At 38.3% G+C, this 15,000-nt stretch overlaps 1 protein-coding gene across 7 annotated transcripts in view; it reads right to left on the bottom strand.

Moving 5' to 3' along the window:
- LOC143748435 (cysteine-rich motor neuron 1 protein) overlaps positions 1 to 9,935 on the bottom strand; it is a 68,748-nt gene extending 58,813 nt beyond the window's left edge. For 6 of the 7 annotated variants that reach the window (XM_077240475.1, XM_077240478.1, XM_077240479.1 and 3 more), the window contains exons 1-3: positions 9,392 to 9,929; positions 2,391 to 2,552; positions 1,554 to 1,715 (exon numbers count right to left, since the gene is read on the bottom strand). In XM_077240475.1, coding sequence (XP_077096590.1) covers positions 1,554 to 1,715; positions 2,391 to 2,552; positions 9,392 to 9,692 — 625 coding nt within the window. In that variant the 5' untranslated portion in view covers positions 9,693 to 9,929. Of the gene's footprint in view, positions 1 to 1,553; positions 1,716 to 2,390; positions 2,553 to 9,391 lie in introns of all 7 variants that reach the window. The other variant, XM_077240474.1, reaches the window with a different exon arrangement.
- Between the last annotated feature and the right edge of the window lie 5,065 nt (positions 9,936 to 15,000).

Raw genomic sequence — 15,000 nt, 5'->3', positions numbered from 1 at the left:
ACTGAGAGCTTTCTTACACGAAACTTTAGAAACGCTATTCAGAGTTTTGATTCTGGGTGTTCGCTACTGTTTAAATGATTGGGATTTTTAAAATGTGTTTGAAAGAGTCTCTCCTGCTCACCAACGCTGCATTTATTTGATAAAAAAAATATATATATGTAATTATGTTTGTAGTGCACTGTAGAGATTTTACCATAGTAAAAATATACATCAGGTAAAACCATGGTAAAAATCACTATCATGACCTGCAGTGGCTTACAGCTTCTATAAAATTATTATTTACAGTATTACTTGTTGTGATGCATGCAGAAAAAACGCAGTGTTTTTTTAAGGAATATTGCAGTGTTTATTGTAAATTATTTATCGGTGCACAACATTATTGTTGTAATAATCTTGAATCAGAATAAGTTCCTCTTGCAGCTTCTCTTCTCTGATGATGTGGGCGGGGCAACCTGTCACTCACATGAGATCAGCCAATAGCGAACCACAACCGTCCAATCAATTCCTCACAGACACAATCAAGCCACGCCCACATGTGTTCTTGTTCCAGAAGCGTTTCTCTCGATACACGACACAATAGAGGAGGAAAGATGCACAACTTCTGTTTCATGCCGACGTTAAAGATGCATCATTCGCTCAGTTTTACACATCTTCTGCCTCTACTTGCTCGTTTGTTTATAAAATATTCAGTCTAATCTGATGATGTGTTCAGCTACCAATAAGAGTCTAATTAACACATTTGATCATATTTAATCCAGTTTTTCCCCACAGTAAATGGGATCAAAAATGTAGTAATAATCATCTTCCAGCAGGCAAACCAGTTTATTGTTGGCTTCATTAATGCACAACATGTGTAATAAAGCTGTTTGTGAATGTAAAAGCTCTGCAAAGTTTCAAAGATAAATAGATTTTTTGTCTCCTAAAAGAAAGAAGTGATTCTGAACTGAAACGAGTCAGTAATTCTTGCTGAACCTGTGTAGGTTTGTAACTCATTTGCATAATGCCAGCCTCTGTTCTTGATTGGCTGAGCAGCGTCTCTTAGCTCCGCCCTCAAACACTGTAGTTTATCTGAGACTGGAAGAGTTTGGTTCGTGTTGTTCGTGTCGAGAAGACGCTGTTATACACTTTGATGAGATTGATACGGTAAAATCCACGCCATCGTTAGTGTTCGTATCACTGTGATCAAGAGCTGAGATTCAGATATGATAATGAGCGTTTGCTTTCTGACCAATCAGAGCAGAGCAGCTTTCAGAGAGGCGGAGCTTAGAGAGACTGAATCTTCGATCGAAGCGTTTCAGACACTGAGAGAAAAGAGCTGAAGCTACGATAGATATTATGAGCGTTTTTTTATCTTGGATGCATGTGAACCTGTTGTAGGGACTCCAAAACAATTAAAATAGCATAATAGATGCACAAAACCTTTGCACACTCCTGTAACACACACACACACACACACACACACACACACACACACACACACACACACACACACACACACACGTCCCATCTCAAATGTTTAGTTCAGTGTTAATGCACTGGAAGTGTTGCGTTACCTGCCGCTCGCTGGCACTGACTGCGGTTGACGTACGTGAAGTGATCATAGCAGCTCTGAGACGCACACACACATCCGTCGACCGTCAGATTACAGCCAGAAAACACACACTCCGGGTTCACGGGGCCCACAAACCTGTGTCTGTGTTCGTGACGGCGAGACCCTGAGAGACAGAGAGTTTCAGGTCAAACACAGGCTACCGATGATTAATACACCATGATTAATGTGCCACAGAAATTGCGTCTTACCCAACTGTAAACTTGGTTCAATGAAATTGAAATAAATTTAGCTTTATGCCGAACATAAACGATGTGACATGACGGTTTATTTAAAGATATATCATGCAGAAACCTGTTAAAACACGTCCCAGAAGAGCTGCTCGCAAAGAAAACGTCACGCACGATCTTCTTCGAGAGCAGCAACTTTGGTACGTGTTCCAATCTGAACGCATTTTTATTTGATTTTCACACATAAAATACTTTATTTGTAGAGCTGTGAAACCATTAATCATGATTAATCGCATTCAAAATAAAAGTTTGTGTTTACATAATATATGTGTGTGTACTGTGTATAATTATTTTCTATATATAACTACACACACACATGCATGAATATATTTAAGAAATATTTACATAATTTATACTATACATAAATATTTTATATATAAATAACACATTTTTCTTAAATGTATACATGCATGTGCGTATTCATATATACAAAAAAATGATGCGCAGTACACATATATTATGTTAAAACAAACTTTTATTTTGGATGCGATTAATCGTGATTAATCATTCCACAGCACTTGTTATAAATATGTTTTAGTCAAGCTCCATACCTGTTTTCCCAGCATGCACACAGGCGTCTCTGTCGGGATAGCTGTAGGTTCTGATGCAGGAGTGTTTAGACTCACACACACACCGTCCGTCGACGAGATCACATCCGGCCACGAGGGGGCAGCGCTCGTCCTCCAGGTCTGAGTCCATCGCATCGGGTATCACTGTGGAGAAGAAGACAAGCTCATTTGTCGGGCTCGTTTTGACTCGTGAGATTTGTTTGCTAAGTTACAATGAATGGCAACAAAATGAGACACTCTGAAAAATGTTATATATATTTTTTTCGAATTTTTTTCTTCATTGGAATGGTACAAAACTTGGTAAAGGTTGTGTGAACACGGAAAAAAGGCAAATTGGTCCTGTTAAAAATAGTCACACTTGTGCTTCTCACGCTCAAATATGACGCATTGGAAAAGAATGGGAGACGAAGTTCCTCTAGTGGAAGCGTTTGGTACTGCAGTCGAACAACATCTCACTGAACGCTCATTTTTTGAGATATCGGTAAAATTTTGAAAACAACTTGTTTAGATTTATGGCTTTGATTTTCTCACAGTTTTAGAGTAAAACATGTTTTTGAAAATATATATTTCATTTAAAATTTAAAATAGTATTTGGGCACATTTTTCATAACAATAAACGTAAAATCCTGTAACTTTTTTCAATTTCCCTTTTTAAAATGTTTTTCACTTCAGCAATAATCTGCTAAGTGGCATTTTTGATCAAAACTTCAGTCTGTCGCTCTGAAATATTCGACAGTTTTAAGTTGGAAATTTAATTTTCATGCTCAAAAAGTGAATAAATGGATTATAAATACAACGTAAATATAATTTAGTACCATAAAATCCCCTAAAAATATTATTTATCCATTATCAAACTAAAATATAGTACATTCATTTCATTGAAATAAAAACCGACAGAGAAAACCGGTCATTTTTGACCGACACGCAAGGAGCCGTAGAGGGTTAAACATGTCTGGAAAGATCTCTTCAATGTCTCAAATGCTTCTCCAAGACAACAATGAGATGGAGACAGAAAAAAATCTCACTGAGAACAAAACTTGACACTTGAAATGAGAACTTCACTCCAAAAGTATAATACGTCTGTGTTTGAAAATGCATCTTTTTCTCTCCGTTTTGGCCTTCCGTTAACCCTGAGATGGCGTTTTTATGAGTTAAAACGAACCTTTTTGAAAACGCTCTCTAAAGTGGATAAATAATGCAGTTATCTAATTGTAGACGTTGTTAAAATTGAAAATTTCACATTGTAAAACGGAGGAATTTAAAAACGATGACGTAAGTTTAGTCATGTGACGCATATTGTACCAAAAGATATGTTATGTGCTATTCACTTTCACACTGTTGCTCAAATGTGTTACTTTGCAAACTCTTCATAACACAGTCCTACAAATATGATAGAAAATTTACTCACATTTTCTGTCCTGCAATAAAACATGAGAGCAGTTTTAGTGTTTTAGACCAAACATATAATGGTGAGTGAGTGAGATTTGGACGCATCAGTGAATGCTGAGATTTTCTGCCAAATAAAATTATCCTGTCAGAGGAATTGCGCGATAACTGAAATCTGTATCATCTCGGTGAGCTTTTGTGAGGTTTCATGCATGCGCAGTATAAGGTGAATTTAGCGTTTTCAGGCGTTTTCCAAAAGTCTCTCAAACACACTGAAACATCGGGAAACACTAGTGTGGACGGAGAGCGATTTTAAACGAAGACACCGTTTACATGTATCCGGATTAATGTAGACGTAGCCTGAGTCTCACTGCCCTTCACATGCATCTGTGTTTTCCTCTTCCAGCCGCATGTGTGTTAAATAAGTCTCGAGTATCGACGTCAGGTTCTCCTGAAGACCCCCCAGCCCGACACATGTGAATAAACAAAGACAAAGCGGCTTCGACGGCTCCTAATGTCCCCCGTGATGCTCTCCTGGGGCTTGGCTCACAAACTCACCAAACAAACCAGAAGAAACTGTTCAGACGTGAACAGCCCAGCTCACAAAAATATGTTCTACCACTGTTCTAACATTCCCTTTTTCTGAATCTTCTCGGAACGTTCAAAAGGTCAAAACGTTTTTTCTTGGTTATGCGAACATTCCGTTTTATCATTCTCTAAACACTGTGGGAATGTTACATTTGAATGAACATTCTGAAACAAAGTAGCAACGTTTAAATTCCCCCTGTGGTGAAAAACACGCTTTTAAATGTTGTTTCTGTTTCTATGTGGTGTTGTTAATATGCTTTAAGACAAACCATGTGTAAATTCATAAGTCGACAGCATTGCTGAGTATTTTCTCCTTAAAACTGCAGTGAACCAAAGACAGTCTCAAAAACACGCTTTGAAATCGCTGGTGTTTCTGACCTCACAAACTACCTTGTAACCAATCAGATCAACGTGTGATCATCAACGAGTGGATCTCTGAGTGAGTGAGTGAGTGAGTGGAGGCGGGGCTCATTTGCATATTCATAGAACCACGCATACTAAATGAGGCAAGGGTGTCGAGTTACATTAAAGATATTTGAAGGCATGAAGAAATATTTTATTCCAAGGAAAAAAACATTTCGATATGTCATTCTGGTGATCATAGATGAGTTTTAAGGGATACATGATTAACTACAGGTACAGGTACAAACTGCAGTCTCTCGCATCGGTTGCCTTGAGATTAGGGGAGTGAGGTTTACACGTGTGTTGCCAGATCTTGCTAGAACAAGCCTACAATAAACCCAAATAAATCCAAATGCTTTATGCTGAAAAGAAGACCAAAATATTGCGATAATATATGCTCACTTTAATAACTCGAGTAATAACTTTAGTAAACTTGATTGCTTTATGAGCCAAGCTTAAACAACAAGCCCAAAAATGCGTATAATAAGTGGAAATATGGATGTGAAAGGTGACTGTGCTTCAATTAAAACTGCTGAACAAGTCTTTTGTCTCTGTAATATTTCTTCGGTCAGAATAGCGGACACCAAACACAATCTCAATCATCACAGTTTCGGGAGTGTATTTAAATGTGGTTGTCACTCCCGAAACTTTACAGTGTGTACGTGCACGGCAGATAAATGTTACTGGAAGAACATTTGTTCATAACTTTGACAGAACGTTCCCGATTTGCAGGGAGAGATGTGCTTCTATTCTACAATTCCTGAGATGAAATATAAAAACAGACACAAAGTAATCCTACAGTGAGAGGATATGTCGACATTGAGATCTCTGGGCCGCTGGAAAGGCTTCCTAAAAACACAAAACTTTGAATTTTTGAAGTATTTGCTCTCCCACTGATCTCAATGCTGGAGAAACAATTGAGAGAAGTGCTTTTTGATGCATTATAAGGCCTAAAGTGAACAGCCCTGGTTAGTCATGTCTAAGAATGTGGTTACTGGACTGAGTACTGAAAGGTACAGGCAGATATTGATGCATTTGGCACAGAAACGTCCCGTTTGTGGAAAAGCATTTGGCGGTTATTCTCACGCAGACATCGCCATCACAAACAGGCTTTTCAAACCAGGATCAGATGATCCTGCCAAAACTTTCCCTATTATTTCCGGTCACCTCGGAATGATCCGCTCCGCCAACGTCTTTTCCATATCAATACTTCCTGCGAGGATATTTTCATATTTTCACACGACCCCAAACGCTTTTAGTAGCGTGCGCCCACAAAGCACATCTGTTCCCGTCTGCGGATCGACACCGGTTCTGTTCATCAGCACAGGTTTTCCAAATCCAGCAGGATCCATAAACATGGGAAATGTTCTAATTCAAAAGTATAATTCATAATTATTTGACAACTTGGACAATATAATCCTCACAGAAACAAAAAGGGATTTAAAGTAAGTGTAAAAAGATCTAGATATGACATTTATGGCAAAACTACGATTTTTTATCCGGGAAACGTACTTGTTAAACACAGACTAGTATGCAATAAAAACAGTCTGGTCTAGTGTGCTATCTAAAGTCCACATGATAACTAGTTTAATCAGTTTGCAAACATGTTACGTCCTTCTCAGTATTGTCGTTTCTCTTATAATTGTTGCGGGTCAAATGAGGGAAGCTGATATTTAATCTCACGAACTGAAGGACATGGAGGCGTTTTGTCTTGGCGTTCAGAAGAATAGAGACAGTTGACATCAGGGACTGAGCTCAGGCTGATAGTGAAATCGTCAGATAGTCCAGACTAAACGAGTGTTCTGGCAGTGATTGACCTGCTATTATAGCTTCATACTGGACAGTGTTTTGGGAAACCTGTTAGATAACAGTCATTATTCTGTTTGGACTCCTACAGAAAAAACAATATGAAAATTTTGGCCGATACAATAACCGATAATTCTTTAGGCTATATTTGGAAGCCGATAACTGATATATTGGCTAATACATATAAATACAAATTGTATATAATTTTTGAGAGCCTACTTACAAAAACACAAGTCTCACCATTAAAATCCATGTCCCAAACACACAATTATCATGTTCATGTATCATAATTTTATGCAGCTGCACATGTTGCACTGAACTGTATTTTCCCTTTGGAAGTGATTTCAATCATATTTCAAGCAATTTAAAAGCATCATGTTGAACAGTGCGTATCGGAGTCTCAGCTGAAGGAAATAATACATTATTTTTTGGCTTTTATACATCGGCCATTTTCTTCTAGGGGCCAATAATAATAATAACATTAAAAATGAACATATATCGTTGATACCCATATATCGTGCTTCTCTATTTTAAATATGCAGTACTGATGATCTAGAAGTGGCTAATTAGCATTTTTGCAGGTTTATGTTTGTAGAGCAAAATAAACGAAGCCCTGCAGAAATGTAGCATTTTTAATTTTCCATAAATGCAGTACAAATGTTCTCACACTACATAAAGGAAATCTACATTAAAATGAAGGTTGTTTTTTTTTAGCAGCAATGCATATAAGATCTTGTTTTGGGTCAGGGACCTTGTAATAACAATTTTTTTTAGTGTTAAGGACATTTCAATTTTCTAAATAACCTTTAAAGGTTCTATGGATGTTAAAGATGCCAGTATTTATTGCTAAGAGTACATGAGAACAATGCAACTGGATCTACCCCAAAAAAGACAGATATACAATATTCAACAAGCTCTTTTCATTTCCTCATCTTCTATACGCCTTCAGCCATGTCTGAATATAAATAACCTCATTAATTTCTTTGCTAATGGAGGGGAGGGGGTAATTATAATTAATGATGACAATCATGAATAATGTATTACTATGATAAAGAGATGCTGGTTAATCAGTGGCTGGAAAACGACTATCATTATTTAACCTCAATTTTTTGACATGCTCCTATTTTCTTTCTAATGATTGCGCTCTTAAAATCAGCAGTAAAATGACTTTCAGGCTTTTTACTCTAATAGCTCTGGTCTTTCAGCTGCTGATTTTGGGATTGAGAGACAAACTCAATCACTGCATCGGTGAAAGCAGACTCATTCATACACACCGGGCCGGGATTAACCCTTAACACTCACTTGTAAATAAAGCCTAATCAAGGACACGATCCCTTGGGATGATCCCAGACCCCACAGGAGGAAGATGAAGACGAGGGGTAATTGAGCTCCAGAACTTTCCCACAGACTCAATTCTGGTTTCACTCATCCGTCTGGAGCAATTCAAGCGTTTAGACACAGAGAAAGTCCAGCTCCGGTCAGGCATTATGACCCTTTCCGTACTAAACTCTTGGAAAAGAGCCTAATATCACATTATAGATCAAATCCCAGGACACTGAGTCGATCATCCCCTGCAGTTTCATCAGCGTCATTATTACAGTATGAAATTTTAGACTGACATAAGAAATCTTATGAATTACTTGTTCTTGATTATCAGACATTTTGGACATTATAAACCTCATAATAAAATGGGAATCAAAAAAAGTTTAACGGTCTCTCCACTCACTAAAAAGTGCAGTATTATCAATGGTCTTTTGGACATGCGCAGTACAATGGAAATACTATACTATTAGGGCATGGTACTATGGCAATACCATGTTTTCTGGACATTTACCATGGCAATACTATAGTATTTTAGACATGGTACTATGACAATACCATGTTTCTGGACATTTGGCATAGCAATACTATAGTATTTTAGATATGGTACTATAGCAATACCATGTTTTTAGACATGTACTGTGGCAATACCATGTTTTTAGACATGTACTGTGACAATACCATATTTTTAGGCATGTACCATGGCAATATTATAGTATTTTTAACATGAAACTATGCCAACACCATGTATTTTGGACATTCACCGTGGCAATACTATAGTATTTGGACATGGTACTATGGCAATACCATGTTTTTAGACATTTAGCATGGTATTTTTCAAAGTATCTTGGAGTATCATGCTGCTATACATATCAATCAGAACCATATCAAAGTACCATGGTATTAAAATCACTTTACCATGGCACTGTCACAGCAGCCATCTCAGCACAGAACTACCTTCTAAAATATAAATCAATATCAATAACCATATCAATCAATCAGTCATGAGCTGATGCACTAGAGAAAAAAACGGTAACACTTTACAATAAGTTGTTTAGTTAACATTAGTTAACTAGCTTAGTTAACATGAACTAAGAATGAACTATAATTCTACAGGATTTATTAATCTTATATTAATTTCACATTTACTAAAACATTATTAAAATCAAAGGTTGTATTTGTTAACATTAGTTAATGCACTGTGAACTAACATGAACAAAAAACGAACAGCTGTATTTTTATAACATTAACAAAAATGCATAAATCCTCTAACAAATGTATTGCTCATTGTTAGTTAACACATTAATTAATGAACCTTATTGTAAAGTGTTACCACAAAAAAAAAAAACCTTCTCACTGATTTCATCTAAATCCACAACCATACTCCTCATCTTCATCATCTTCATCATGTGAGGTGTTATAAACTTTATACACATGTATTGAGTGTCATGTTAAAGTGAAAGCTCGTGCGCGTCACTGACCTCTGCAGACACCTGTCTCAGGTACGAGCGCGGGTCCGGTTCTGTTGCGCGCGGCACAGGTGAGTCCGGATCCGCAGTAACCCAGAGTCCAGTCCGGTCCTCCACACAGCTCGAGCTCCAGCCGAGAGCACTGGTCACAGCACCCGCACGGGTCACGGGCCAGAACCCGGCCAGAACCACACCCGAGCGCGCTCAAGAGCGGGCACGAGCGAAGCGCGCACGGTGTGCATTCACGAGCCCCGAACGCCAGAGCGCAGAACCAAAACACAATCAAAAAGCATAACACACTCTTTTGACACATTGTGACGCGCTTTGGTGAAGTTTACAGAGTCTCGAGCGTCTCAAACATGAACCTCCAGATGCGCAACTCCAAAATAAATCCAGAAATGTTCAACAAACTTCCTATTCACTTTCAGTGTTACGATCCTCGCTGGGAATGATACAAGTTTCCAGTAAGTGAAATGTGTTTGTAAAGCTGGTACACTAACTGTGATGATGATGAGTCTGTCCTTGTCACTGAATCACTAACACTCAAACTGAGTCTGAAACACGCGTTACATGAAGAGAGACATCATAGCCACGCCCCCTGATAATGATTGCCGTGGAGCTCGTCCAATCACAAGCAGCGTAAGGAACAGATGGATGAATGAATGAAGCAACAGTTCTTATAGCCTACCTATCTACGGAACATATGCATGGGACACAGATAGAGGAATTATGATGTGAACATCATGAATGCGAAATTAACTTGTTTCTTAAAACATCCTCTGACTCATGAGGCTCTTCGCAGAGTTCTGTTTTCCTCTCCGCCATGAGAGCAAGTTCAGGTCCGTTTCTCATGTAAAATCTGTCTGAACAAACACTGGGACATTCATTCATTCATGATCTGATCTTTTTAGGACCCAATTTGGTCTGGTCTGGTCTTGACACATTAATGCATCTCTTCACACTCCTTCCCGTCTCAATCCCTCTGTCTGTCTCTGTAATGTACATTTCTTCTTTGTTAATGTTGATTGTAGTCACTGTTAATCAGGTCGGGTGCTCTCTTCAGATTTCAGGTTCTTAAAAAATAAATTATAGTGCTCAGTCAATGCTCACTCAAATAGTTTAATGTAAATGCTCAATCCAGTCTTGTGTAACCTAATAACAGTGAGCCTCAATATAAAAGTTTCGGCATTAAACTGAATATCCACCATAACTTTTTTCTAAATGCATGTTATAATATACATTTTACCGTGAACAATTCATCCGTGGCGTGCATGCATACGTTTGATTTTGTAATCTTTAATCCAGTGAAGCGTCAATCAACAAGTGACAAGTGCACTTAAACCCCGCCCCTGCGAGAGTGTAACGCCCACATCTGAACATCCAATCAACAACCGATGCATATATAACCAAGCCCCGCCCAACTTTTTCATTTTCAATACTCCATTACACTCAGATGTACATCACCATATACGGAAGAAAAGATTGTGAGTTCAGACACAAGTCTACTTCTGAGATTTATGGCCAGAAATTGATTTAGAACACAGTGTTTATTTACTGAACTGAAATTATTCATCACTCTACAGAATTATATCCTTCAAAAGCAGTGTTGGCGGCGGAAACGCATTAAAAGTAACTTGAATTATGTAATCAGATTACTTTTCAAGTAACTAGTAAAGTAACTTTAAATAAGTAACGCTAGTTACTTTTTCACATTTATTGACTGACAGCTCTCTGACCGAGTGTGTGAGTGTGTGTGTGTATGTGTGTGTGTGTGTGTGTGTGTGTGTGTGTGTGCTGTGTAAACATGATGATTATTTTAGTCATAGACTAAATGTGAGCATCCGTTTACTCATCTCACTTGCAGGAAAACATTCAGTATTCCTCAAAATGATAAAAACAGTAAAATGCAATCTCAGAATTTTACTCAAAAGTTTTATAATTTCTTATATAAAAAAATCACACAAATATACTTAATGTATTTAATGTCACTTTACTAACCAATGTCTTTGCTGCTGACCTTCATTTTTCTAATTCAACCACAGATTATATTTAGAAATAAGAGTGTTGAACTTCTTCTCTTGTATCCTATTATTCTTTAATCCAGAATAACAGCAGCTGAAAGGTTTATTTTCCCTCTACTATAGTCTACTGTACACTAGTGTACTCTACTATACTCTACTTTACTCTACTGTATACTACTGTACTCTACCTCTACTGTACGCTACATCTACTGTACTCTACCTCTACTGTACTCTACTTCTACTGTACTCTACCTCTGCTGTACTCTACATCTACTGTACTCTACCGTACTCTACATATACCGTACTCTACTGTACTCTACCTCTTCTGTACTCTACCTCTACTGTACTCTACCATACACTACTGTACACTACTGTACTCTACCTTTTCTGTACTCTACCTCTACTGTACTCTACCATACACTACTGTACACTACTGTACTCTACCTTTTCTGTACTCTACCTCTACTGTACTCTACCATACACTACTGTACTCTACTGTACTCTACCTCTTCTGTACTCTACCTCTACTGTACTCTACCATACACTACTGTACACTACTGTACTCTACCTTTTCTGTACTCTACCTCTACTGTACTCTACTGTACACTACTGTACACTACCTTTTCTGTACTCTACCTCTACTGTACTCTACTGTACACAACTGTACACTACCTTTTCTGTACTCTACCTCTACTGTACTCTACCATACACTACTGTACACTACTGTACTCTACCTTTTCTGTACTCTACCTCTACTGTACTCTACTGTACACTACTGTACACTACCTTTTCTGTACTCTACCTCTACTGTACACTACTGTACTCTACCTTTTCTGTACTCTACCTCTGCTGTACTCTACTGTACACTACTGTACACTACCTTTTCTGTACTCTACCTCTACTGTACTCTACTGTACACTACTGTACTCTACCTCTTCTGTACTCTACCTCTTCTGTACTCTACCTCTACTGTACTCTACCATACACTACTGTACTCTACCTCTACTGCACTCTACCTCTACTGTACTCTACCTCTACTGTACTCTACCTCTACTGTACTCTACTGTACACTACTGTACTCTACCTCTACTGTACTCTACCTCTACTGTACTCTACCTCTACTGTACTCTACCATACACTACTGTACTCTACCTCTACTGTACTCTACCATACACTACTGTACTCTACCTTTTCTGTACTCTACCTCTACTGTACTCTACTGTACACTACCTCTTCTGTACTCTACCTCTACTGTACTCTACCTCTACTGTACTCTACCTCTTCTGTACTCTACCTCTACTGTACTCTACCATACACTACTGTACACTACTGTACTCTACCTCTACTGTACTCTGCCTCTACTGTACTCTACCTCTACTGTACTCTACCATACACTACTGTACACCACTGTACTCAACCTTTTCTGTACTCTACCTCTACTGTACTCTACTGTACACTACTGTACTCTACTGTACACTACTGTACTCTACCTCTACTATACTCTACCTCTACTGTACTCTACTGTACACTACTGTACTCTACTGTACACTACTGTACTCTACCTCTACTGTACTCTACCATACACTACTGTTCTCTACCTTTTCTGTACTCTACCTCTACTGTACTCTACTGTACACTACTGTACTCTACCTCTTCTGTACTCTACCTCTACTGTACTCTACCTCTACTGTACTCTACTGTACACTACTGTACTCTACCATACTCTACTGTACTCTACCTCTTCTGTACTCTACCTCTACTGTACTCTACCTTTTCTGTACTCTACCTCTACTGTACTCTACTGTACACTACTGTACTCTACCATACTCTACTGTACTCTACCTCTTCTGTACTCTACCTCTACTGTACTCTACCATACACTACTGTACACTACAGTACTCTACCTTTATCTGTACTCTACCTCTTCTGTACTCTACTGTACACTACTGTACTCTACCATACTCTACTGTACTCTACCTCTTCTGTACTCTACCTCTACTGTACTCTACTGTACACTTCTGTACTCTACCTCTACTGTACTCTACCATACTCTACTGTACTCTACCTCTTCTGTACTCTACCTCTACTGTACTCTACTGTACACTACTGTACTCTACCATACTCTACTGTACTCTACCTCTTCTGTACTCTACCTCTACTGTACTCTACCATACACTACTGTACACTACAGTACTCTACCTTTATCTGTACTCTACCTCTACTGTACTCTACCATACACTACTGTACACTACTGTACTCTACCTTTATCTGTACTCTACCTCTTCTGTACTCTACCTCTACTGTACTCTACCATACTCTACTGTACTCTACCTCTTCTGTACTCTACCTCTACTGTACTCTACCATACACTACTGTACACTACAGTACTCTACCTTTATCTGTACTCTACCTCTTCTGTACTCTACCTCTACTGTACTCTACCATACACTACTGTACACTACAGTACTCTACCTTTTCTGTACTCTACCTCTACTGTACACTACTGTACACTACTGTACTCTACCTCTTCTGTACTCTACCATACTCTACTGTACTCTAATGTGCACGTGTACATATGCATTTCCTTCAGCCGGAGGCTTATTCATTTCACTTTTAGTGTGAAAGGGCCTTAACATTTGCCAAAAATAGAACTTGGGAACTTTGAATAGAACTTTGTTATTAGAAATCAAACAAGCAAGTCCAGCACTGGTAAGAAAAAGTAACGCAAAAGTAATGTAACGCATTGCTTTTCATAAAAAGTAACCAAGTAATGTAATTAGTTACTTTTTGGGAGCAATTTACTATTGTAATGCATTACTTTTAAAAGTAATTTCCCCAACACTGTTCAGAAGTTCAGTGGTTTTAATGTTGTTCTCGGCCTCACCTTCACAGCAGCGGATCGAGTCGAGACACGCGAGTCCAGCCGCTCCTTCTCTGTGATCTGCAGATTCTTTCACCCGTTTCATGACCCAGCAGCTGAAAATGGTGCATTTGTTCACTTAGAAACCCAGCAAACAATATCCGTTATTTCAGCGTCTCGGTTAACTATAGACCCGATGCAGTCCGGCTATGAGTAACACACTTAACAAAATAACCCTGAATCTGGTTAAATGTTGTTTTTGCCTAAATAACTTGCAAGATGTATGATATTCTATCATGTAAGCAAAGTCAACAGTGATTACAAGACGTTTAGTTTAATTTCTTTGACATGTTATGTAATCTGTTCTAACCCTAGCCTGGACGTTGGGCTGTGTGTCGACGGCTATTAGACATCTTTTAAATGCAAAATTGCTTGCTGGGAAAGTAGCAGCACAAAACTTGTGGAATTGACTGGAGGAATCATTCATTTCTGAAGCACGTACACACTCGACTTTACATTTATTCATTTAGTTGACGCTTTTATCCAAAGCGACTTACAAATGAGAGCAATAGAAGCTGGTAAATTAACAATAGCACAACAATATGCAAGTCCTGTGACCCTTCCCAGTTTAATCTAACGCTCATTTTTATTTTTTATAAATAGAATAGAAGAGAAAGTGTTGTATTAATGGACCAAGAGTTGCCTTTAACACGAGAGGTTTTGATGAGTACTTCAGCACT

Source organism: Siphateles boraxobius, unplaced genomic scaffold (assembly GCF_051911475.1).
Source record: "Siphateles boraxobius isolate OS27281-9 unplaced genomic scaffold, OSU_SipBor_1 233, whole genome shotgun sequence".
Classification (NCBI taxonomy): Eukaryota; Metazoa; Chordata; class Actinopteri; order Cypriniformes; family Leuciscidae; genus Siphateles; species Siphateles boraxobius.
The sequence above is the reverse complement of the archived record's forward strand: the minus strand, read 5'-3'. Positions and strand labels throughout refer to the sequence as shown.